Source organism: Nicotiana tabacum, chromosome 7, assembly GCF_000715075.1.
Source record: "Nicotiana tabacum cultivar K326 chromosome 7, ASM71507v2, whole genome shotgun sequence".
Taxonomy (NCBI): domain Eukaryota; kingdom Viridiplantae; phylum Streptophyta; class Magnoliopsida; order Solanales; family Solanaceae; genus Nicotiana; species Nicotiana tabacum.
Genome location: NC_134086.1, coordinates 158704478 through 158732006, shown reverse-complemented (window position 1 = coordinate 158732006; position 27529 = coordinate 158704478). Strand labels below are relative to the sequence as shown.

At 35.0% G+C, this 27529-nt stretch overlaps 2 protein-coding genes across 10 annotated transcripts; one reads left to right on the top strand and one right to left on the bottom strand.

Moving 5' to 3' along the window:
* Positions 1 to 93: 93 nt before the first annotated feature.
* LOC107810394 (putative calcium-binding protein CML18) lies at positions 94 to 10456 on the top strand. Of its 9 annotated transcripts, none has more exons than XM_075217934.1 (6): positions 94 to 213; positions 360 to 421; positions 7886 to 7948; positions 8878 to 8937; positions 9064 to 9151; positions 9311 to 10456. In XM_075217934.1, exon 6 carries the CDS (start codon positions 9399 to 9401, stop codon positions 9903 to 9905), a length of 507 nt encoding a protein of 168 aa, XP_075074035.1. In that variant the 5' UTR covers positions 94 to 213; positions 360 to 421; positions 7886 to 7948; positions 8878 to 8937; positions 9064 to 9151; positions 9311 to 9398; the 3' UTR covers positions 9906 to 10456. The 9 variants fall into 9 exon arrangements, with proteins under 9 accessions (XP_075074035.1, XP_075074034.1, XP_075074031.1 ...); XM_075217933.1 differs by having other exon boundaries at positions 8384 to 8937; XM_075217930.1 differs by having other exon boundaries at positions 7886 to 8937.
* Positions 10457 to 18408: 7952 nt separating this feature from the next.
* On the bottom strand, positions 18409 to 20088 carry LOC107810396 (AT-hook motif nuclear-localized protein 24-like). Its single transcript, XM_016635174.2, has 2 exons — positions 19151 to 20088; positions 18409 to 19076 (listed from the first exon to the last, which is right to left on the bottom strand). Exons 1-2 carry the CDS (start codon positions 19621 to 19623, stop codon positions 18635 to 18637), a joined length of 915 nt encoding a protein of 304 aa, XP_016490660.1. The 5' UTR covers positions 19624 to 20088; the 3' UTR covers positions 18409 to 18634.
* Between the last annotated feature and the right edge of the window lie 7441 nt (positions 20089 to 27529).

Genomic DNA, 27529 nt, shown 5'->3' with positions numbered 1-27529 from the left:
AATAACAAAAGAAAAATGGGAGGGACATTATTAAGCCCATAAAGGGCTGTTGGAATAAAAAAAGGCTTAAGGCCTAAAAAGCCTAACCTTGGACGTAAGCAGCAGGAGTAAAAATTGCACAGGAAACAGAACGTTGTTCTGTTTCGCAGCAAACACAGGCAACAAAAAAGAAAATCGTAGGGCTCTTTACAAACCATTAATTCTTGAATTCAGGTATATAAAATTTCCTATTGTTAATTATCCTACAGTGGTAATAGTAAGAATTGAATAGTTAGTTTCCTTCTTTCTCTGTATTAATAGTAAATTTCATGTTTATGTGAGAAACTTTAAAATTGATTAAAATGCACTGGTTGTTGTAGAATCGATTGTTTGACTGGTGTCAATTGGACTGGGATCTACATATTGGCTCGAGAAGTTTTGAGTGAGTTGATACAACCCTTTACTAAAGTAGTTTAACTCACAAAAGCACGCATACACAGTGTTTGATGAATTGTTTGAAAGAGTTTATATTTACTTAATTGGAGCGAGTGAGTACCTATTAACTTAGAATTATTCTAACAAAAGTTTAGATGATTTATTATATCAAAAGTTTAGATGATTTATTATGATATATGTGCATAAATTTTCAGATTTTTGTGTTATTCTTATATACTATTTTCATGTTAAAAATTTATGAAGAAGCAAGAATCTTTAGGAATACTTTTACAAGTTTATTTCATTCTTATGCCATGTTTTACATTTAAGGTTACCAACATGAGCATGTACATGATGTTCTATAAAGAAAAGATTTAGACTTGAAGAGTCACAAGAAGATTTTTGGGAGTATCCTTTATTCTGAGAAGGGGTCATCGTCCAGGCCGATGGTCCTAACCAAGGCGTTGACTTCCTGAAACTACTTGTGCCAAAGTAGGGAGCACACGAACCTAGAGCCTCGTTACTGAGAATTTACTTAGCCATGCTAAGGTATGATACATGAGCGCTGAGAACCATGAAGCGAGTGACACCTCGTGGATTGGGCCTATTCGATCAGGTTGGGATCGAACACGTGCCGATCACACGGTGACTGAGACAGAGTTAAGTCAGAATAGTTGAAACTCCCAAAGTATAAAGTGAAGTTTTTTTTATAAGAAAGAAAAAGAAAAGAATTTCTTTTAAAATATTCATAAACTGCTATTATGTAATTATTTAGAATTATTCTTATAAGCTTTATGTTTTACATGCATTTAGAACCTTTGCTCGTAATGTATATGTTATTAAAGTTTCGTCCCCTGTTGTTGAGACTCACTGAGTATAATGGATGATACTGACATTCTCTTTTGGGAACCTACATTGGTCTGTGGTACAACATAGGAACCAGATTTGCAGGCGAGCAGACTACGAGTTAGGACTTCCTTCTCTTCTAGTGCTATTGATGAACTCCGCTTTTGTTCGTGGAGTATTACTTAGAGTCATCTTTATTTAGTTGTTTCTTTGTTACTTAGAGAACTGGCCAGGAAATCTCATGTCCTGAGCAGTGCGTCAGTTTATCAGTAGATGTTTCATAGACATAGTCGTTGGGTTAAAATTCAGATGTTTTTGATAATAACTTAGTAGTATTTCATTGGTTACTATGAATAAAGTTTTGGGGTTGATTTATTTAAACATTTAAATTAATCAAAAGTATTTGGTTAGAGTATTGCCTTGTTGCATATAAAGTTTGGAGTTATAATAGATTTAATAAACAGAGATATTCGCTCGGTCATATTTAGTGATCGAGTGTCGGTCCCGGCTTGTTCAGAAAATGGGTCGTGACAAACTTGGTATCAGAGCCTTAGGTTTATGGAGTCCTAGGGGTCTATGAAGTCGTGTTAGTAGAATCTTGTTTATGTGTATGAAGCACGCCATACTTATAAACAGGAGGCTACAAGCATTTAGGAAAAGTCTCTTTTTTTAATACTTTAGATCATGCAGTAGAGTCTACCTCTAAGAAATTATCTAATTTATTCGTTTCTCCAAAACTCACAGAAATGGCTCGTACTCGCAACTCTGACACCGACACTCAGGATGCTGCTCAATAAACTATCGCTACTATTGTGGCTCAAGGTAGAACTAAGAAGGCTTCGACTAAAAAAAGGAGGGGAAATCCACAAAGGGAGTCCAAGTACCTCGGGTTGAACAAGAAGAAGGGGTGGAGCACGATGATCCAGTACCTCAGGATCCAGTACCGCTCCCAACAGCAGCTCTGGCTCAGGCAACTATATCTATCGAGGTGGGTCAGATGTTTAATGCTATCAACAGTGCTATGGAGATGTTTAAAGCCTTTATGGCTAACCATAACGAGAGAAGAGATGAGATTCCACCTCAATCAAATAAACAGAACAATTCTGAGTCCTCAAGAGTGAATGAATTTTTGAAGTTGAGTCCTCCAGTATTCAATGGTTCTATAGTTGATGAAGATCTAATGTTGTGGCTGGAGGGTGTCAAGAAAGACCTCCGAGTGATGAAAGCATTTGATGATGAAGCTGTGGAGCTGGCTGCTTACCAGCTTAGAGATATGGCTGGCGCTTTGTTTGAGATGTAGGAAAAGGAAAGAGATAAAGATGATGGTCTGCCTATTTGGGAAGAATTTGAAGAGGCCTTCTTGGCTAACTTTATCCCAGAAGAGGATAGGGAAACTAAGGCTACAGAGTTCAAACAGCTCAAGCAAGGGAATAAAAGTTTGCAAGAGTACTACATGAAATTTATAAGGTTAGCTAAGCATGCTCCTCACATGGTTAAGATAAAAAAAGCAAAGATTCGTAGGTTTGTTGGCGGTTTAGCTTACCACATTAAGGATACGACATCAGCTGCAGTAGTAGGGATGACAACCTTCTCCTATGTTGTGAGATTTGCCAAGCACTTAGAAAAAGATAGACATCAAAGGAGAGAAGAAAAAGAGCATAACAAGAAAGCCCGGACAACGGGCAGGTTTAATGGTACATCCAGCAGAGGTGGAAGGTATTCCTCTAATAAGGAGTCATTAGCACCAGCTCAGTCCAGTCATCAGTTAGGTGGTGGGTCTTCTTTCAGACGTACTTAGAGTTATGGAAATCAGTCTCGCCAGAATCAGAATTTTAGGACATCATCCTCATATAGCCAGAGTCATGTTGAGCAACATTTACACCAACAAGGTCTTTGTGGAACATGTAAGCAGGCACATTCAGGTTAGTGCAAGCTCGAATTTCATGGTTGCTACAATTATGGAGACATTGGTCATATAAAGGCCAACTGCCCAAAGTTGTGACGTAATTTCAGTGGTGGATCAACTCGTCCTTCTAGTTCCTCAGCTATTGTAGTTGCGCCACCTTAGGCTCGTGGTTCTCATAATCAGACCGGGCATAGAGTAGGCAGAGGTGCAGACCGAGTTACTCAGGGAGGGGGACAACCCCGTTTGTTTGCTATACTTGATCGTCAGAGTGCAGAGACATCTGCAGAAGTTATTACATGTATATTTTTAGTCTGCTCACATAATGTTTATGCCATAATGGATCCAGGTTCAATGTGTGACTCCATACTTTGCAATTAACCTCGGACTAGAACCTGAACAACTTAATGAGCCATTCCTAGTATCTACTCCAGTTGGCGAGTCAGTGAAAGTCACTAGAGTCTATAGAGGTTGTATAGTTTCAGTCCAAGGTCGCAACACTAAAGCCGATCTTATAGAGTTAGAAATGGTGGATTTTGATGTGATCATGGGTATGGATTGGTTGTCTTCCTTCTATGCCATGTTAGATTGTCATGCCAAGATAATCAGGTTCCAATTTCCAAATGAAGAAGTCTTATAGTGGAAGGGTAGTTCAGCATTGCTTGTAGGTAAGTTTATTTCTTACCTTAAGGCACAACGAATGATCGGTAAGGGGTGTCTCGCCTATTTGGCTCACATAATTAATCCAGAATCAGAACTACCAGCTCTTCAGTCAGTGCCAGTTGTTAGAGAATTTCCAGAAGTTTTCCCAGATGACCTTCCCGGACTTCCTCCCAAAAGAATCATAGACTTTGGCATTAATCTCATGCCAGGCACTCAACCCATATCTATACCTCATTATAGGATGGCTCCAGTAGAACTTAATGAGTTGAGAGAATAGTTGAAAGACCTTCTTGACAAGGGCTTCATCAGACCGAGTGTTTCACCGTTGGGTGCTCCGGTACTGTTTGTCAAGAAGAAAGATGGGTCTCTCAGAATGTGTGTCGACTATCGGCAGTTGAATAAAGTTACCATTAAGAACAAGTACCCATTACCAAGAATTGATGATTTATTTGATCAACTTCAGGATGCAAAGTACTTTTCAAAAATAAACTTGAGGTCGGGGTACTATCAGTTGAGAATCAGAAAAGATGATATATCTAAAACAGCCTTTAGAACTCGCTACGGGCACCATGAATTTCTAGTGATGTCCTTCGGGTTGACAAATGCTCTAGCTGCATTCATGGACCTCATGAATAGAGTTTTCAAGCCATTCCTAGATACCTTTATTATTGTGTTTATAGATGATATTTTGGTGTACTCTAAGAGCAAGGAAGATCATGCAAAACACCTCAGAATAGCCTTGCAGACCTTGAAGGAGAATGAGCTTTATGCCAAGTTTTCAAAATGTGAGTTCTGGTTGCAGTCAGTGGCATTCTTAGGCCACGTCGTATCTAGTGAAGGAATAAAAGTAAACCCTCAAAAGACAGAAGCAGTCAAGAACTGGCCTAGGCCGACAGCGCCAACTGAAATCAGGAGTTTTTTGGGGGTAGCTGGCTACTATAAAAGGTTTTTAGAGGGTTTTTCCTCACTTGCAGCTCCATTAACTAAGTTGACTTAGAAAGCAGTTAAGTTCTAGCGGTCAGACGCTTGTGAGCAGAGTTTTCAAGAGTTAAAGAAGAGGTTGACCACTGCACATGTGTTAACCTTGCCGACAGGTTCGGGTGGGTTCACAGTGTATTGTGATGCCTCCAGAGTGGGCCTTGGTTGTGTTCTTATGCAAAATGGAAAAGTTATTGCTTATGCTTCCAGACAGTTAAAGAATCATGAAAAGAACTACCCCACACATGACTTGGAGCTTGCATCAATGGTGTTTGCATTAAAAATATGGTGACACTACCTTTATGGCGAGCATTCTGACGTGTTTATAGATCATAAAAGTCTCCAGTACATTTTCAAGCAAAAAGAACTAAATTTGAGACAGAGAAGGGGGCCTGCGCATATGGTAGTAAATGCACTTAGTAGGAAGTCAGTGGGTGTCTTGGCCCATATTGCAGTACAAAGGCGATCTTTGGGTTGAGAAATTCAAAAACTAGCAAATGATGGAATTAGATTGGATGAGACCGAAGAAGGAGATATAGCTGCTTATGCCTTAGCGCAATCCTCCCTTGTTGCGCATGTTAAGGCTAAGCAAGACGAAGATCCGTACTTAGTGAAATTAAAAGGAGTCAGAAGCAAAGAAATCACTGCTTTCACTCTAGGAAGTGACAGAGTTTTGAAGTTGAATGATTGGTTATGTGTGCCTGATGTAGATGGTCTTAGGAAAACCATAATGGAGGAAGCTCACAGTTCGAGGCACTCTATCCACCCAGGTTCTATCAAAATGTACCTAGATTTGAAAGAGTTGTATTGGTGGAAAGGCATGAAGAAACAAGTAGCAGATCATGTGGCTAAATATTTAAATTGCCAGCAAGTCAAAGCCGAGCATCAGAGGCCTGGTGGCCTAGCTCAAGATATAGAGATACCACAGTGGAAGTGGGAGATGATTAATATGGATTTCGAAGTAGGTCTACCTCGCACGTACCGTAAACATGATTCAATTTGGGTTGTTGTTGACCGACTGACAAAGTCCGCGCATTTCCTACCAGTAAAGACGACAGATTTCGCAGAGCAGTATGCGCAGTTGTACATCAAAGAAATAGTTCGATTGCATGGTACTCAATCATATCTGACAGAGGCCCTCAGTTCACGGCGCATTTTTGGCAGGTATTTCAGAAAAGATTAGGTACCAAGGTCATTTTAAACACCGTTTTTCATCCACAGACCGATGGCCAGGCAGAAAGGACCATTTAGACACTCGAAGATATGTTGCGTGCGTGTGTTATAGATTTTGGAGGTAATTGGATGATCACTTGCCACTTATAGAATTTGCTTACAATAACAGCTATCAGGCCAGCATTGGTATGGCTCCTTATGAAGCGTTGTATGAGCGGAGATGTAGGTCTCCAGTGGGTTGGTTTGAACCAGTAGAGGTACCGTTGATTGGTCCAAAGTTTGTTTGTGAGGCCTTGGAGAAAATTCAGCTAATTAGAGAAAGACTTAAAGCGGCTCAGAGTCGTCAAAAGTCTTATTCTGACAAGAGGCATCATGAGTTAGCGTTCATGGTTGGTGATAAGGTGTTTTTGAAAGTTTCACCAATGAAAGGAGTTATGAGGTTTGATAAGAAAGGGAAACTTAATCCTAGATTTATCATACCTTATGAAATTCTAGAAAAGAAAGGAAACGTGGCTTATAAGCTAGCGCTACCCGTTGAGTTGTCCACTGTTCATCCTGTCTTTCATGTGTCTATGCTTAGAAAGTACATTCATGATGAGTCGCATATAATAACTGCAAATATCATAGAAATTAAAGAAGGCTTGACTTATGAAGAGGTACCTATAGAAATTCTCGATAGGCAAGTAAGAAAATTGAGAACAAAAGATTTAGCATCGGTAAAAGTTTTATGGAGTAATCATGATTCTAAAAAGGCTACATGGGAGGTCAAGAAAGATATGAGAAAGAAATATCCATATTTATTTGAGGAAAAGGTATGTGAACCTTAGTTTGGTTTGACATTTATACTTCATTTATTAAATACAAGTTAACAAGTGTTTATGTCCTTCCTAGATTATATTAGTTGTTGTAGTAATTTAGTTTATGCCGTAGTATATTTAATTCATTGAAGTAATTTACTTGTGCTAAAGTTGTTGTGCTTTAGATTCTTGTTAGTTATTATAGTACCTCCTTGCCGGAGTGTGAGTAATTAATTTATGAGCTGCGTATGGTACCTATGAATGACCTGTTATGGCATATCTGGTTTTTGTTGGTGTAGTTGTGGTATTTGTGACAGGGATATTTTTTTTGGATAGTCCAATTTACAAGGTAAACTCTGCCGAAATTTTTGAAAATTTAGGGAGTTAGCCAAAATTTTGAGTCCCTTGAAAGAATGAGTAGTGCTAAGAAAACTTAAGAGATTCAAGGACCTAAGGGATGATTGTTAGCTTACGAATAAGGCCCTAGCAACATTCGAGTACGAATGTTTCTAAGGAGGGAAGATTGTAACACTCCTCTAATTTATATAAATTTCAAGGCTCGTTAAATATAGAATTTAATTTTTTTGTCTTCTTTATGGATTTAAACCCTTGTGATTGATTTTTGAGCTACTTCCCTATTTGTATAAATAGTTGGATATATAATTATGGGAATATTAATAGTTTAATATTTTTAATTATTAAAAGTGGGTATCATTAATTATTAATTAAGTAAAAAAAAACAAAAAACAAAAGAAAAATGGGAGGGACATTATTAAGCCCATAAAGGACTGTTGGAATAAAAAAAGGCTTAAGGCCTAAAAAGCCTAACCTTGGACGTAAGCAGCAGGAGTAAAAATTGCACAGGGAACAGAACGTTGTTCTGTTACGCAACAAACGCAGCAAAACACAAGCAACAAAAAAGAAAATTGTAGGGTTCTTTACAAACCACTAATTCTTGAATTCAGGTATATAAAATTCCCTATTGTTAATTATCCTACAGTGGTAATAGTAAGAATTGAATAGTTAGTTCCATTCTTTCTCTGTATTAATAATAAATTTCATGTTTAGGTGAGAAACTTTAAAATTGATTAAAATGCACTGGTTGTTGTAGAATCGATTGTTTGAATGGTGTCAATTGGACTGGGGTCTACGTATTTGCTCGAGAAGTTTTGAGGTGAGTTGATACAACCCTTTACTAAAGTGGTTTAACTCACAAAAGCACGCATACAAAGTGTTTGATGAATTGCTTAAAAGAGTTTATATTTACTTAATTGAAGCGAGTTAGTACCTATTAACTTAGAATTGTTCTAGCAAAAGTTTAGATGATTTATTATAGCAAAAGTTTAGATGATTTATTATGATATATGTGCATAAATTTTCAGATTTTTGTGTTATTCTTATATGCTATTTTCATGTTGAAAATTTATGAAGAAGCAAGAATCTTTAGGAATACTTTTACATGTTTATTTCATTCTTATGCCATGCTTTACATTTAAGGATACCAACATGAGCATGTACATGATGTTTTATAAAGAAAAGATTTAGACTTGAAAAGTCACAAGAAGATTTTTGGGAGTATCCTTTATTCTGAGAAGGGGTCATCGTCCAGGCCGAGGATCTTGACCAAGGCGTTGACTTCCTGAAACTACTTGTGCCAAAGTAGGGAGCACACGAGCCGAAGGCCTTGTTGCTGAGAATTTACTTAGCCATGCTAATGTATGATACATGAGCGTTGAGAACCATGAAGCGGGTGGCACCTCGTGGATTGAGCCTATTCGATCAGGTTGGGAAACTCGTGCCGATCACACGGTCACTGAGACAGAGTTAAGTCAGAATAGTTGAAACTCCCACAGTATAAAGTGAAGTATTTTTTTTATAAGAAAGAAAAAGAAAAGAATTTCTTTTAAAATATTCATAAACTGCTATTATGCAATTATTTAGAATTATTCTTATAATCTTTATGTTTTACATGCATTTAGAACCTTTGCTCGTAATGTATATGTTATTAAAGTTTCGGCCCCTGTTGTTGAGACTCACTGAATACAATGGATGGTACTGACGTTCTCTTTTGGGAACCTACATTGGTCTGCGGTACAACGCAAGAACCAAATTTGCAGGCGAACAGATTACGAGTTAGGACTTCCTTCTCTTCCAGTGCTATTGGTAAGCTCCGCCTTATTCAGAAAATGGATCGTGACATTTCTTCTGCCGCTTCTTTTTAACTTGGAAAAGCTTCACAATTTTTCACTTCAATAGAAAAAAAGAAATCTAAGTACTTGGAAAATGCAGGTTAATTTCTGTAGGACCAGATGAGGGCTATAGCATGATTAGAAAGTGACAAATGATTGAGTTTCTTTTCCCAAATTCCACGCCACATGTAATGTCACATGATGCACTCTCCCATTCATTTGTACTTACTAATTCTACTTCTTGACTATTGTCAATAATTCAACTACCACTATTTTTCAGTCTTTTACTCTTATCTTTCTCCTTTTTTCCAAGATCCTAGTTAAAAGATCACTATGGATTCTTTCAGAATATGGTTCAAGTCTTTGAATAACACTGCTGGCAAGTTTCTTGGACAATTTAAGTACTGGAAAAAAGGGAAAAAGAAACCAAAGAGAATGGTTTCTGATTTCAGTTGGTTATCAGGTTTTGCAGCTATGGAAATCTCTAGTCAACTTAAATTAGTCTTTAAATTCATAGATGCTAATGGAGATGGGAAGATATCTCCATTGGAGTTAACTGAAATTTTGTTGAGTCTTGGACATGAAGAATTGAAAGATGCTGAGGAATTAGCTGAAGTTATGGTAAAAGAAATGGATTGTGATGGGGATGGATTTGTGGATTTAGATGAGTTCATGAGTATTATGGGGGTGGAAAATGATCAAGTTTTTGGTGATTCTACTAAGGATTTCGATGAGCTTAAGGAAGCTTTTCTTGTATTTGATGCTGATAAAAATGGAGTTATATCAGCTAAAGAGTTGAGGAGAGTCCTAATTAGTCTTGGTTGTGTAAATTGTAGTGTTAAAGAGTGTCGTAGAATGATTAAAGGGGTTGATAAAGATGGTGATGGATTTGTAAATTTTGATGAGTTTAAAGAGATGATGGGTGCTGGTTGCAATCTTTAGTATAGTAAGCCCTTAATCTTTATCTTATTCTATTTTTGTATATTTGGGATTTGAAAGGGAGCTTAGCACAAGTTAAGAGTTGTCTCTGTGTGATTCAAGCTAGGGAAACAAAATGTAAGAGCGCATGTAATTAACCCAATATGGTTTGGCCCTTCCATGAACTTTGCCCGTACTGAGATTTTAGTGCATTAAGTGGTTCTTCCTTGTTATTGTCAGGGATTTCTTTGAAATTAGTGACAGTTAATTTTGTGGACTTTAGTACTTTGGTTGTTGGATTATGTACTGTTCAGAGTTTGAGCATTTTTCTGTATGGCCGGGCATACATCGGGTATAATCAAAAGTCCGATCCGAAAAATGTTTATTGGGGTATCGATATTGGATTATTGGGTTAACGATTCAGTAATAGTTTAGTATTTTTTACTATTGGGTTATCGATTCGGACCTCGATTTGCCCAATTTCTTAACGGGTTAGCCGATAACCCAATAAGATTTAATAAAATTATAATTTTACCTTTAAGTATATAAATACATCTAGGGCTTCATTCTCTCTTTCTCTCCCAATTTTTTACAGCCGCATTCAAGATTGAAGTTTCATAGTTCACTTTTCAGACTCTGATTCAATTCTTCATCAGTTCTTCTTCAAAATTCAATTTTTTGGCATAAAACAAAAAAAATTGTTATTTATGTCCCTGTTAACTGCTATTTCCAGTGAATTGGAGATGAAATATTTGTGAAGTTGTAGTATCAATTTTGGAGATTGCACAGGTCTTGAATTTGTCAAAATGAAGCATGCTTCAAATATTAATTGTGGCTACAACGCAAAAATGAGTAGTATATTATATGTGTATTTTTCTCTTTTTTTGCTTAACTCTAGATTAAGTTATATCTTATCAGGTAAATCGATAATCGAATCGATAATGATCGATAACCGATTAACCGATAACCGTTAATCGATATCTTATCGATTTATCATATTTATAAATCGAAACCAATATGTTAAACCGATAATATTCACAACCGACCAAACCGATGCCCACCCCTATTTTTCTATACAGGTTTTAGGTAGGATTTTCAATACTGTTCAGGCTTGTGGTTTTCTCATCATATTATTAAGCTTGACTCTTTCGTTGACTCCAACAATTTCAGAGATCAGAGTCAAGATCTGAAGATAAAGTATGTACGTACAAGTATACCTAATACAAACACAGCCATTTATTAGCTGCCTTGTCACGTGACACGTGTCAATTGTTATATCCTTTGAAATGATTAAAAAAATATCAAAATTGTTTACTCTTGTCGCAAGTTCTTGACCTAAATGGATTTCCTTTTTCTTTGTTTGGGTCTTTCAAATATCCAAAAAGAGAACATTTCACAATTTAAACTCTGTCAAATAGCATAAAATATTGGTACAAATTACACTAGGTAAATGCTTATTAGCATTTGGTGTTTATCAAATTAAGTATTTTAACATTAAGATTTAAAAGTTAATATTAAAATCATGTCACATAAATACGTGTATAAAAAATATATATCATGTATTCATTTATTTGGTGCAATCAGGTGCGATATCAAGAATGTTATTGCTTTTGTTTGGACGTTTCACAAATAGTGCAAGTTCCATTTTCACCAGTGACTCTTCAATTTCCTCTTCTTTTCCTCCTACTGGTTAACTTATTTATTTATAGCGGTCAGAAAATAAACGCAGACAAGATTACCTTGATCTGATTAAATAAGAGAAGAAGTCACTATTCTGTTTATCAGAAATGTGATTAAATCTGAAAAACTCCTATTTTCATCAAACGAAATGTTTATGATTGAGGCGAATTGTAGCGTTGGTTTTCAACTGAACCACATTTTTTTGACATGAGGAATAAATACGTATGTGAAAAGTTCTTAAAATGTTAACAAATGTATGAAAATTGGGATCATTACACAATTAGCTTCACCTAGCAGAGGAAGGCTTTTATGGGCCATTACTTGTTTATTTGGTTTTGGGCTGGATTCGTTCGTTAAGAATAACGTACTACTATTATTTCTTTTTTCTTTCTCTTTCTCTCTTTTTACTGCAACGTAATATTTGTTAGAACATTGGTTCAATTATCATTTTATTGAAAGATGATAGTGAAGGAAAATATGAAAGGAGATGAAATGATGATTTTGCAAACATTTCCCCAGTATTCATATCCTCTATACGTGCTGTTATTTTTCATATTAGAAGCTTCTATAATAGTCCATATAGGTAAGAGCCAACCAGGTTACGACTATCATCCTGGCTTGAACATAACGATTTGAGTTGTGGTTTCTAAATCACAGCTATTCCGGCGAGCAAATTAAGAAGAAAAAAAAAGGTAAAATTATCTAAGCGTGCATATTAGTTAGCTAAAGTTTGTTGTATAGTGTAGCTTGGCAAAATAGTCATGCCACAGCGGGGCAAGTGCACAGATAGTCATTCTCAAGGATGCTATTTAGAGATTAGCCAATACTTATTTTGTCATGAAATTTTAAAATAATATTTTTTTACTTTACGACAATTCAAAATACTTTTGTCCCAAAAATTTTAACTGAAAAACTAAAATTCAGGACGCAATGGCTAATTCCTAAAGGGATTGTTACACAAATAGCCTACCAGATTGCCACAACCCGGAATTTCTACCTTCGGGACCGTGATGGTGCTTAACATTTCACTTGCTAGGCAAGACAACGTTAGAGAGTTCACAAATCAACTTCAACAAATTTTGATAATAGAATTTAATTAAGCCAAACAGAAGCTAAACAGAGTTGCGGAATATTATATAACCCAAAGTAACTGAAACAATTAGGATCTGGAGTCACAACTCACGAGCTACTACAATTTATTACATACAAAGTCTGAAAGATAATACACTATTCTGGAAAAAAGAAACAGTAAAGTAACAAGTCTAGGAAGAGACTCCAGGGTCTGCGGATGCCAGCAGATCTACCTTAGTCTCCTATCGATCAAGTCCAACTGCTAAACTCGAGGTCAACTCAGTCCAGTATCAAAATCTGCACAGAAAGTGCAGAGTACAATATCAGTACAACCGACTCCATGTACTGGTAAGTGTCGAGCCTAACCTCGGCGAAACAGTGACGAGGCTAGGACAAGAAACATACATAAACATGTGCAGTCAAAAAATATAAGAGCACAATAACAGCTAATAGAAGCTAAACATATATAACGGGAGGGGAAACATGCTGAGAGGGATTACAAGATAAAGAATCACATCTGTAGAGAAATTTAAACAGCTAGTACACCTTGAACCAGTAACAACAAGTAAGTACAGTAACAAAAAAATGCATGACATCATCCTTCGTGCTTTTACTCTCAATCTCACCATATAAATCAAATAAGAATGGCACGACATCACCCTTCGTACTTTTACTCTCATCCTCACCATATAAATCAAATAAGAATGACACGACATCACCCTTCGTGCTTTTACTCTCATCCTCACCATATAAACCAAATAAGAATGACACGACATCACCCTTCGTGCATTAACACTCTCCCTCACCAAAACAAAGAACAATAATAATATGGAGATAGAAATGATAACAACAAGTCTTACTTCAATAATTACTTCCACAATATCAGCTTCGACTCTGAGTCAATACTCAATTATTACCAAAATCCGTACATAAGATAAGAACAATCAACATAACAATAAACTAGTCTAAGCATGGATAATATGATCACGGAAAGCTAAACTTTTATGAATAAGACTCACTAGCATATTTATGACTCAACAACAACGCATAGGTACTCGTCACCTCACCTATACGTTGTACTCAACATTCAAACACGTAGCAAATAGGCAAATAAGACCTAATCCCTCAAGCCAAGGTTAACCACAATATTTACCTCGCTCCGCGGGCCACTCGATACTCAATTACCATTTTTCCTCTAGTATCCACATCCGAACCACTCGTATCTAGCCACAATTAACTCAATAACATTAATTATTACTAAAGGAATCAACTGCAATGCATGAATTTAGATTTCTCAAATCGACTCTGGGCCTGCTTGGTCAAAACCCGAGGTTCGTATCAAAATCTATTTACCCATTCAACCCCGAGCCCGGATATACATTTGATTTTGGAATCCGACTTCAAATCGAGGTCTAAATTCCACTTTGCAAAAATCCTCAATTCTTCCTAAATCCCTAGTTTTCTACCATGGAAGATCTAATGTTAGGGCTAGGAATTCAATGGGCGATGTTAGAAATGGAAGAAAATGAGTTAAAGAGTACAAACCTATGATTTGGTGTTGATTTCTCCCTTCAAAATCGCTCTTAGGTTGAGTTCTAATGAAAGAGTTTTGAAATTTTTGAGAAAATCCCGTTCTGGCCTGTTTTTAAATCACTGGCCAGGCCTTCTTCGCGTTCGCGAAGGCCCTGTCGTGATCGCGAAAGGCACCAGCCCAAAGGCCTACACGTTCGTGATGGTTTATCCTCCTTGGCCACCGCGCTCGCGATGAACAAACCCATCCCCGACCCAGCTTATACTTCGCGTTCGCGAGAGTAGCTTCGCGAACGCGAAGAAGGAAACTAGAAACACTCATGCAGCAAAACACACTAGATTTCAAAGTCTAAAACATCCCGTAGCCTATCCGAAACTCACCCGAGCCCTCGGGGCTCCAAACCAAACATGCACACAAGTCCTAAAATATCATACGAACTTGCTCGCGCGATCCAATCGCCAAAATAACACCTATAACTACGAATTTAGCACCAAATTGAATGAAATTTTCAAGAAAGTTTTAAAACCTCTATTTTCACAACTGGACGTCCGAATCACGTCAAACTAACTCCGTTCCTCACCAAATTTTACAGACAAGTTTTAAATATCATAATGAACCTGTACCGGGCTCCGAAACCAAAATACGGACCCGATACTAACAAGATCAAACATTAACCAAATTCTTAAAACTATTAGATTTTCAGTTTTTTAATTTCATCAAAAATTCATTTCTCGAGTTAGGGACCTCAGAATTTGATTCCGGGCATATGCCCAGGTCTCATATTTTGATACGGACCCACCGGAACTGTCAAAATACGAGTCCGGGTTCGTTTACTCAAAAATTGACCGAAGTCAACTAAATCAACTTTTAAAGACAAAAATTATTATTTTCATCAACTTTCAACATAAAAGCTTTCCGGAAACATGCCCGGATTGCGCACGTAAATTAAGAAGGGTAAAAATGAGATTTTATAGGCCTCGAAATACAGAATCGAGTTCTAAAACATAAGATGACCTTTTGGGTCATCACACAGATTCAATATTTACTTTTTCTAGCTGGTATACATAGATTACATTGTTATACAAAGTTATGCATATATTATATGAACTATATATACATTATATATCCGTCGGATATTTTTAGTTTAAGAAATTAGTTGGGCGGCTATTTGAGTTAATTCTTCATTCCTAAATAACAGCCCTTTATAGTTATAGTTATAGTGGCTACCTGGTGTCATTTCGACTGCCACAGCCCATTGTATTGTTACAGCCCAAAACAATTTTTCTCTTTGACGGCCTCCAACCGTCCAACATTGCACACTGAATCTCTCCTTACTTTTCAACAAGTTTTTAGCCTTAATAATGTAAACTGCAACAAAGACCAACATAGTCAGTTTGAATATCTATCTTTATAATCCAGATTGCAGCCTTCAAGTATAAAATCACCAGTCCTTTGTGTTATGTTTCAACATTTATTTGGTTGAACGCTGGGACATGGTGTATATTAAAATGGAATTCATAAATGGAGTTTAATTTATCTTTGCGCATAATGGAATTTGTTGTATGAGATTAACATATATCAAAAGAAATACATGGTTGTGATTCTCTCGTTGACAATATACAGAGAAAATAAAAAAGGAAGCCGATTCATACCAACCAAATGCATAGTGTATCTTTCGACTTGAACTTTTTTGCAAGGCCTATCGTTCTGTTAGTTGTCTCACGAATTCCAGAAATCAAGCGATTAGGAACAACAACGGGTTCTTATATAAATGACACTTACGAAATGAAGACACGCTCCGACCTCCGTAAGAGATAATGGATAACAGTTACGAAACGGAGACAAACTCAAAATAAAATAAAATAAAGAAGAAATCTTGAAAGAGTTCAAATAGAAATTTTGATTTCTTTTCAATATTTATGTACAAAATTGCTCAGTATACGGATAAGAGCAAAGCAGATTTGTAGTAGGGCTTTATAACCGTATTTTCTTGACCATTCACAGATCACAGCGCCTCTACGTATATACAAAAATAAGTAGAAAAATAAATATGATCATTCGCCTAAATGAGCAAAATCAAGCTGATCCCAATGACTGGAACTGGAGCCTCACGAAGGATATAGCAGTTTTGTGGTTGAATATTATCAGTCGATCAAGCATACGTGAGTCACATAATGTGACTCTAATGATAACATGCTAAGTTTTCCAGATGCAATATAGAGGGCTGTTGAACTTTTTGCAGTAAATCAAACCATAGTTTTTCTAACTCCAAGTTTACCCCATCAAGGTTTTTATTTTATTTTTCCCATAATTTCGAAAATGAACACTTGAATGGTCTTCAAAAGTAAGTAAATATATCTGAAACATATAAATGTGATTAATTAATCTGAAAAATTGTCGAATATACAACCTAACTACCATTAAGAATTTAGTCTTTGGACCAAAAACAAGCAAGAAGTGGAATACCACAATTCCACAAAGATAGTTATGAATAATACAGGCAAATGATAGGAATTAAACTAAACATGATTTGGAATAGAAAGATTTTAATCATTTTTATTTGTTTGAAACAAGAAGAAAAGAGAGGTAATATCCATAGCTAGCTATATATTAATCCGAATTGATATGCATCTAAGAATTTAAATAATTTGCAGTGGCAATCTATAAGTTCTTTTTACAGGGTTAGTGTAGTTTAACTAATTATAACTGCTTGGTCGTCATTTTTAGCACGTTGTCAATTATTACTTTTATAGAGATTTACCTATATTGTTAGACTTATGCTAAAAAGATAATTGCACGTAATTTTCATAGTAATCACGTTGGAATAATGACGCGTATAAAACAAATAACCAGCTACTAAACATGTTAAAATTCAAAGTCTAAAACCATTCTTGAATTTTTAAAACTATCAACTTACCTGTAGTCATCTGTAGGTTGATCATTCCTTCTCAAGCAGTGCTTATTTACTTCTAGCTGCTGGACAACGTACTATTTTTGAAAGATTTCTATACGGATGACTCAAAGATCAGTACTAAGTTAAATCTTCATCGTAGAAGCTTAAGAAAAATTCTATGATATTTTGATGGAAAAAAAACACAAAGTAAAAAAAAAAAAAAAAAAACCGAAATGGAAACATAGTATTAGCTTCAGATGTGGAGAGTAGTACTAAAAGGAGAGATGGGATTGAGCAGTGGCAAATACAACATTAACGGGTTTTCAGGTTCGGCAAATACACACACAGTCTAGTATAAACTAGTATAGATATCACAATGACACAATCTACTTCTAAATTATGAATCGAAGAAATAGAGCCGGTCAAGGTAGATTTTCATGGGCGAATATAGTGTGGCTTTGGATTAGAACCCTCTATATATATGTTAAAAAACTCACCAAATAAGTACAAGTAGCTGGGGAGTAACATATTGTGAATTCACTAAATTAGACAAAATGAGATAAAAAATTTAAAATCTGAACCCATAAAATTCAATGGTGTGGAGTTAAAGCAAGGAGAAGAGAAGTTGTGCGCTAGTTGTTGTGGGTAAAGGCTTAGTATGGAAGTGAAAGTGTTAGTTGCCTCGAAAAGGAGCTAAGTTCAGAAAAGTGCACGTGTAACTCCCCACTACCCAATGTTCATGTCTGCCTAGCTAAGCTACTCCTCCTGCTCTGCTCACTTCATAGTATTAACCCTAAATATTGTACTCACTTCAGTCAAAAAGCAAAACTCGAAGAATACTAAATGTGCCCATACGTCTCTGCCTAATTCATCACTCGTGCCCATTTTTCTGCATGTTCTCTCATTCTTTTGTCTATTTTCCCCTACTTTCTTTCTTTCTGCCTTCCTACCTACACTTTTCCTTTTTTCTCTTTAACATCACCACTGCGAGCAACTGATGGTATAATGGCGCCGCTTCTGCTAATAATGATGCTGCCTCCTCTCCCCATAAAGTTCCTCCATAATTAGAAGAAACTATGAAACCAGATAATGAACCCTTTGAAGAAATATTGAAACGTTGAACCTGAACTATATTCTGTAACTAAAATATAGAATTCTAAAGAAAGTAAAACGGAGTGAAAGACTGATTATCTTCTATGAGGAAAAGAAAGTAAGAGATGAGAGAAGAGACAGTTCATGTCATGCACTCTTTTGTTAACATCTTTAATTTCTACCATTCACATAAAATAAAAACAAAAATGAGAAAGAAAAGAACCCACAATGAATTCTTGAAATTTTACATACCTCACTAATAATCAAAAAGTAAAGACCACTACTAAACAGATTAAAATAACTCCACAAACACGACTAACACTTTAGAAGAAGTAAAAGGTGATCAACAAAACGTGATGAAGTTGTAGTAGTACTACTGTACCAGTAATAATATTGGAATTCTGAAACCATGTCCAAGATTAATGCAAAAAAAAAAAAAAAAGATTAAAAAAGACAACTAGTTTTTGAAGTTTCCCAAATTTTTTATCAATAAGGAGGACGACCTGCTGTTCCCCAATAAGCATCAGCTGGTAATTGACATGAATTTAGAAGATTTGGTGGCAACCCTTGTAGTAAATTAGCATTTGGATCACTATTACCACCCATAATTTGCTGTTGATGCTGCTGTTGATTATTTACTATTGGTAAAGCCCCACTTCCCTGCTGCCCCACCGGCGATTCTTCGTCTTCAAGTGGAAGCCTTTCATATGCTGCATTTCCAAACGAAGCTGCCATAATCACCACCGGACCCGAAGCATTTAGCGGCCCCACAACGCTACCGCCTACTACTTGGCCTTGTCCTCCGGCCAAGTATATCGTCAGCCCCGATGCTGCTGGCGGGGCTGGCGGTGGCAAGTATGAACCAGATAGAGATAAAATTTCGAATCTTCCATGTAAAGTTACCACCGCGCCCGGAGATGCTGGCTGCCTAACAGTTAAAAATTAAAGTAAGAATACATATCACTTAGCAGTTAAAGCTGGTGGGAATTATAAAATTTTTACCTTATTGTAACGTTTGTGACAGTTCCACTACCACTTAATATGCAAACTCCTCGTTGGCGCCTGGTGGCGAAAGTGGAGATGCTTTCTTGGATATCACAGCCACTGGCGATTTCCATAACGTGAGATCTAAGGGCATTAGCGCTATCGCGAGTGATTATGATGGGTGGTTTTGGTTTGTTTTTGGAACCAGCTGGTCTTCCTCTTGGTCTTCTTGTGACTTCTCCACCACCCTCTCCCGAATTTCCTTTGCTGTCCATAGAGCCGGATTCGGGATTTAAACCTGGTGAGATGCTAAAGTTATCGTCACGATCCCGTTTCTGGTTTCGGTGTCCGGTTTGTTGTTCGTCTTCAGTTTTGGGTTGTTGTTGTTGTTGTTGTATGTGATGGAACTGGTGAGGATTATTCTGTAACTGAAGATCTCTTGTGTGAAAAGGAGGTGGCAAAGGACGGCCATGAGCTGTTAGTTGATCCATCTTTTCTGGGAACTTCTTCTTCTTCTTCTTGAATTAGAACTGAGTATATTTTCTTGGAACTTGCAAATTAAATTCTAGCTGAACTGAATAGAAGTAAAAACAGAAAATTTGCTAAGAGGGTAGAGCTGAAGTATCAAATCAATGGGTTGTTCCTAACCTTCACTAGAAAAAAGTAGGAAAGGAGAAGTGAAGTCAGCCAACAAATTTTCAGGTGAAAGAGGTGAATCAACCATATCTGACCACTATAATAAGCTCATGTAGCAAAGTGTAGAACTATATATCCTTGGTTTGTTTGTTGCTCAGTTTCTGGTCTTCCTTCTCTTTTGGTGAGGGTTTGGGGGAAAATGAAGAGAGAGAGAGAGAGAGAGAGAGAGGATGAGTTGGAGGAATTAGATACTTTTATTAAAAGTTTTTGTGAGGGGGTTTGGGTTATAGTAGTATTTGGGTTAGGGTTAGGTCGATGGAGGGTGAAGGGGGGCTAGTTGGAGTTTGAGATGGGGATGATGGGTTCGGTTTTGGTAAGAGAGACAGCGTGCGTATGGGCGGTGGGAAAGACTCCAAGGCAATTGGGGCAATCCTTTGTCTCTCTTTAACAAAAAACTCCTTATTTTGGGTGGCTGGGGTGAGCTTTGGTTTGGTTTCATCATCTATATATTAGTAACATGTTGTAAAAAGCTTTTCGCTTTTGCCCTTGTAAAGAACACATGCCTATTGAACAAATTTATTTGGCCTCACTATATATACTAAATCATTAAATACATTATAAGTAATTTTAGTATTGATTAATAATTATTATTAATATACATAACTCTCGCCATATTTGAAACTTACATATCCCATCTTCTTCAGCTTCCCTTACTTAGCTTGTTTTTGTCCCGTTTTCTTCCTCCAATGGTAATGCAAAAATCCCACCTGAACAGAATCAACATGTCGAAATTCAAGGTGTACATATGACTGTTACATTTAGTGTTGGTTTTGTTTACTACTTCCTCGGTTCACTTTAGTTGTCTACTATGGACTTTTCACTTTCTTCAAGAAAAAAAATAAACGAGGTATATATAATTTTACCCATTATAATGATAACATTTTCAAAAATCTTGAAAAATGAGTAGTTAATGATAAGAGTTACAAGAAAAAAAGATTGTTTTTTAATTTAGTATAGTGGATAAATAAAAGTGAAAATATATTTTTAATATAATGAATAAGTAAAAATATTTTTAATTTAGTATAGTGGATAAGTAAAAGTGAAAATATATTTTTAATATAATGAATAAGTAAAAGTGCACGGAAAGAGTGCAAGTCAATATTCAGTTTCACCTCGGAAGTCAAGTATTTTGATACTCTTATGGACTTTATTGAGAAAGGGCAGTGGCGGGGGAGGAGTAGTTGAGAAACGTTACGAAAATCTGGACCCGGAATTTACGTAGAGAGAGTAAGTGCCATAACGAGGGAGGGAGAAAAGAATCAAAAACTCGTAGTTTAATGCAAAGAAAAAGATGAAAAATTAACTGGAGGTTCATCTTTGCAAAGGTGATAAAGACAGCAAGGACAAACACACGCACACTCAGAGAAGAAGATGAGAGAGAATGAAAGAGAGTGTGTATTTGGCTGCTCCCCCAGAAGACACGGTCTGATCATCTTGGGTGGCTTTATTGTTTTTTTGGGAATTGACTCTTTCTCTCACATCTCCAAACACAACTTTTCATTTTATTTTTTTGTTCTATACTAGTATTATATTATATCCTTAGATAGATGGATGTCAAATCATTTACTACTCAACCTCGTTTCATTTTACATAACGGCTTTGACTCTGCTTGAAAATTTTAACTCAAAAACGAAGAGGGCAAAATAGTGGAAGAGTCGAGATATAAATAAATGAGTAGATAAATAAATAAAAGAGAGAGTAATTAAATGCACCAATCGAAGTTTAAAATGTTGCGAAATGCACTATATATGCGTCACTCATAGTCTAATATTACTACCTTCCAAATAAAGTCCACTACCGAGTGTAACAACGGACCTTTTTTCTAACAATTTTTACCTACTTAATCTCACATATCTCGAGTGATCTAATGTGCAAAGTGGGAAAAAAGGGAAATAAAAATACACTTTTGCCTTCAAATAAACAATCACATGAAGAATTGAGAACGACTAAACAAGTGTGGGTCTATCAGATTGCTCTATAATATTAAAATAATTAAGTAAAATAGTTTGATTTATGGAAATATCATCTTTGATTTTGTTGAGTTCCCACATCGGGCAGGAATACAAATTATTTGGCTCATTATATATTTTTGAACAATCCTCATCTCATGAACTAGGTTTGAAGTTGTGTTAGATCCTAACGTCCATTTTCTTATCAAAGGTTTGTCATACTTGTTTTAGGTAATGGTTGTTCTCATTGGCAATTAGCATAACAATAATTTCTTCCAATGGCTATATATTAACTCCCTTGAGGATGAGAACTTTTAATCCGTTAATAACTTAATCTTTTATACTATACGTTTAACTCCCTAATGATACATGGTCATTTCTAAAGTTTAAAGGGAGGGTATCTTAATCCTTACTGCAAAAATTTGTTTTTTTTTTTTCATTTAACAAATTTGAATAATCACAAACCAGCTCAACATGAATAAGCAAAAAGAAATATTTACACCATAAAATAAAATATCTGAATTTTGTGTAACAATACCATAACTAAGCTGTATTATATTGTCACTAGTAGTCTTATATATTTCGGCCTTCTAGTCACAGGCATGCAGTGGGCATTTTCAATGCTAAAAGAGAGGAGTTTGAGGAGAGTTATTGGTCAAAGGGAATTAGTGATATGCTATTGGAATTAGAAACCAAAGAGAGTGGGCGTGATTGAGAAGCAGAGTGGGGTGCACTGACACCTGACATAACCAAAAAAGTTGCCATGAACGCTCTTCTGCTACTTGCATTCTGCATCTTTCTTCTGCTGCAATGTTGTTTCTTTGGCCATGGCCAATGCAACTTGTTTTGGGGCGGCCCGACCAATTTCGTGGCCTAAAGTCAAACTGTACGAGATACTTATTTTTTTAATTTTTTTTAGATGCAAAGTTATTATTAAATTTTTATAATCAATTTTTCTTAATAAGTCTTTTTCAATTGGCAATACAGCTAATTCATTTAATATCTTTGAGACAATTTTGATCTAGGTAAGGTTTTATCAATTTTAATTTTGAAACACTTTTTTCCGCTGAAGCAATGGTAACAAGAGTTATTAATATTATTCTATAAGTAATATAGGCATTTGGAAAATAATCAAATCTTTTTATTTGATTGAGTATATCAATTAAATTGTTATCTTCTAATTGTACTATTTTTAAAATATTTTTAATTCAAAAAATAAGTCTAAACTATCAATATCGGGTTGATTATTATGATTTAAGGAGCATTCAAGATGAAGCAATCTTTTTTCAAAGTGATCTCAGTTTTTACCGCTAAATAGAAAATCAAAAATATTTTCATATGCCTCAAATTGTTCAAATCTATTTTAAAGTGAAAAAATAACCTTGTCTACTATTCTCTCCGGTCCATAATAAATGACTTTTTTGGCTTTTATTTTGGTCCAAAATAAGTGTCCTTTTATATATAACCGAGAAGAAATTAACTTTATTTTTCCAAAATTTGCCCTTATTTACATATCTCAATATGTCAAGTTAACAACATATAAATTTTAATTAAGGATAATTCAGCCAAAATACATTTTTGTTCTAGGAGTCAGTATTTTTCTTAAGGGGCACAACAAAGGTTAAAAAGTCATTTATTATGGACCAAAGGGAGTATGTATAAAAAGTAATGAACTATAAAGAACTCTTCGAGAGATTTTGAGATTTCACTATTAATATTCTCCTCAAATTGTTTCTTCCTATATATTACATGTTTCCTATGAAATTCGGGTTCGATATTAATTTCAAATGCATTTTCCTTGGCAGAAATCAAAGCAGTTGCAAATCCTTCATCTCTTTATTTGTTAAATAAAGAAATAAAAAAAGATTCATTTCACATAAAAAAATCTTAAAAATTTATATATAGCCTATTAGGTGTAAAAAAAATGGGGCCTCCACAAAAGTAGGGCCTAAAGCAGTTGCTTTACCTGCTTTATGGACGGGCGGCCCCTGGTTCTAATATAACGGTTTACAATAAGTGACTATTTGGCACACCCTTAAGAAAACACTAATTCCCAAAAAAAATAAAATAGTATTTTGACTAAATTACCTTAGATAAATTTGCATATTGTTAACTTGACATGTTGGGATATGTAAATAAGGGTAAATTTGAAAAACTAAAGGTAATTTACTTTTTGATTATGTAAAAAACCACTTATTTTGAACCAAAATAAAATGGTCAAAATGTCACTTACTTTGAATTGGAGCGAGTATTAATTTGCTTGAACAAAAACGTTATAGGAGTATTTATTATTGTTATTGTGTATTTTAATTTTTTTAGAAAGAAAATTCTTGGTGAATTGATAAAATTTGGCGTCATATGAAGGTTCAAGCATGGAAACTAGCTTAGTTAACTGTTCAAGTAAATGAGTTTCATATGATAGACCTAATATTATTCGGTTTTAATTTATACACAAATCATGAGTATTGACAGAGACGGAGTTAGGATTTGAAGTTGATGATTCAACGATTTTAATCTTTTAAAGTTATTAGGTTCTAAATTAATGATTTGTATATTTTTAATAAATTTCTCTAAATAAATATAAAGTATGAAGAAGTTACTAAGTTCTCCAAATCCGTAACAAACATGCTAGCTCCGCCCCTGAGCAATGGGAGAGTTTAGTGCGCCAACATTTCTATGTTTTTTAAGTGTATATTTAGTGAATAATTAGTCAGTCAACAACAGCGAAAATGGTCGCACCTGTTACTAAAAGTTAGATCTATCACTGTTAAACGATCATATTTTATACTCCAATATTATATACCGCTTGGTTCTGATTACTTTCTTGAATGTGTGCAGTGTGCCTGCCTATTTTCATCCCACAACAATTACAATTCTTGACAGCTTATTGGTTGTGCAGTGATTATTACTCTCTTCCTGCCAAAAGCCCCGCACGCCCTCCCTCAAACTCATGCACTTCCTCTTTCTTTCCATCATTAATTTTCTCCACTTTTTAATCCAAACACGCATTGCTTCATTTTTAGATCATTTATTCTCTCCCGGGGTTTAATGTTTTTAACAACACACATTAAAAAATAGTATTAATCATAAAAAATATTGACTAAATTATCTTTATTCTCTGTCTTAAATGGATAAATTAACGATTATATATATGTTAAGAATTAGTCGAATTTGAAAAAGAATAATGTATCCTTTGTTTTCAAAAGAATGAGTGTCAATCTCAAAATGTTAGATACAATTCAATTTTATTTAAGCACTATGTCAATTAAAAATATCTCCTTATATGGTTGGACAAAATTTAATGTTTTTTTTTTTTACAAAAAAAAAAGTTAGTAATAGTTTTCGTATAATAAAACCAAATAATAAGTGATTACCCGTAAAATTACGCAAACAAGAGAGAATACTACTAATTTTTACCATTTGCAGTTATGTTGTGAGAGATTTCTGGTACCATGGTGCAACCGACGAGCTGTAGCATTAGGTCCTTCTCTGGGTACCATGCGTGGTCCTTGCGCTGCTATAATAAATATATATTACTAATAGTAACAACAATTATAATAATATTAATAATATTAATACGGAATATTATTTATTTATTATTAATCCGGTTATAATAATGGTTGGCAATTGGATAATGAAGAATCTAAATAATAAAGTGGGGTCCTTCCCCCAGGACAACCGGCCCGCATTCTTCTCTAATCTCTTAGAGGCAAGGAAAAATAATTAAACTAAAAAGAAAGGGAAAACTTAAATATTGAAATTACAAAATAAAAAGAAAAAGAAAAAGAAATGCCAAGCTAATAATACAGCAAAACCATCATTTTCAAGGGCAGTCAACGATTCTCCCACCATCTTTCCTGGAACTGAAATTAATGCCATCCTGTTACATATGTATTCTTTAAATACATATTTGGACAATTGTTTCCCAAATGATTTTTTCACTTATTTTAGTAGAGAAACATATTTGGACAATTGTTTCCCAAATGATTGGCATTTCTGTTATTCTCTTTTTTAATCTGGTTTTTACCTTTGCATAACTAGTTCAATTGGTAATTTCCTTTATAAGATTTAGTATCTAAATTAAACTATTGGCCCTATTAGTTCAGATTGTTGGGTCAAATTAGTAAAAAAAAAAACTGTACAGCTAATGATTGAATAATTTTTAAATTATCAGCCTAGAAGATAAACCATCTTCTGAATTGTATCATGAATTCCAAATCCTGAAATAGCACTTCCAATTCCAACTCCATTATGAATTCAGAGGGGACGATTTAATGCCTTATTAAACTAAGTCAAACATCATTCTCCCATGTTATAACAAGTCTAACTAATTAAGCGGCAAAACTGTCACAAACAACCAAAAAATAAGGGGGGGAAATTGAATTCTTTTCATAATTGTTTCACTTGTAATATAGTCGTCAATGAATCTCTCGTTTAGTGCTTATAAAACTAAAAAGAAACCCCCCAAAAAAATCAACGAAAACTAAATATTACTTCTTGCAAAATATAAACAAGAAGGAAAAATGTGATAATTAATTTCTCTCTAACACTTTCACGTACGAAGTAATTAATTTTGTAAACAAATTAAGTGCAATTCTCCATAATAAAATTACCTCACGTCCATCACTTATATAAGACAATCAATTTCCAAAGATGTACCAACCATATTGTCTTGTGTTGAATCTTGGGAAAGTTGGAAAGTGGGGTCTTCAATGAAGACATGGTCTTCTTCTTCTTCCCCTAACACTTAGGTTTCAAGAAAAAAGAAAAAAAAAACATAGGAAATTGTTGCCAATTAGATCGATTGGACAACCACGACAACGAAGATATATTAATAATAATATTGTCCTAATGCTTATCTTAATCAAGTACTCATTGTCTTATTAAACAACTTGAAACCCCATTACTTTCCCCTTAGATAAATAATAATTAAATTAGACAAGCTAATCTTGCGGCAGAAACATGCATGGACCACTAATTAATTAGCTCACAAAGAAAGACACCATCTTTCTTTCATGTGAAGAGCACCCAATTAGGTATTTTGGCTTTCGGAATCTTTTTGACTCACAAATGTTCTGCATGTTCTCACTTTCTGGGAATTCGCTTTTGAATTAGTGGATTCCATATCCCATATATATATATATATATATATATATATATATATATATATATATATATATATATATATATATATATATATATATATATATATATTTAGATATGCTCGTTCAAAGTGTGGACTTGTGCGAACTCATTAAATTACTTAAAGTTATAGGTTTATATCAAAACGTTATTGCAATTTTAATAAATTTTACACATAAATTTATGTTTCGCGTCAAAAGTTATGCGTTAAATTGAACCCGTCGGTATTATGCTACATCTACTTTTGCGTAGACATGCTTGCTTATTGCAGTTGATGTAGATGCACTAATTACCTTTTATGGGGAGATCAGTTTTATAATTCATTATAAATATCTTTTATGTTATTATGGTCTCTTTTTTTTATATGAGAAATCCAAAAGTCATAATATATGAAATCGGTAAATAAAACATAAGATATTTGTTGGGTCATTTTCTTCTACTAAAACGTTAGAAATTTTGAAACAAAATAAAACAACTGATATTTGAGAGCGATGAGAGTGATACTAACATAAATTCGGCACGTATTGTCACAAAAACGATATAGGTACATCGATCCTTCGTACCAATTTAATTTTCTGAATCCGTTCTTCGTCTCATAGATGTAATAACA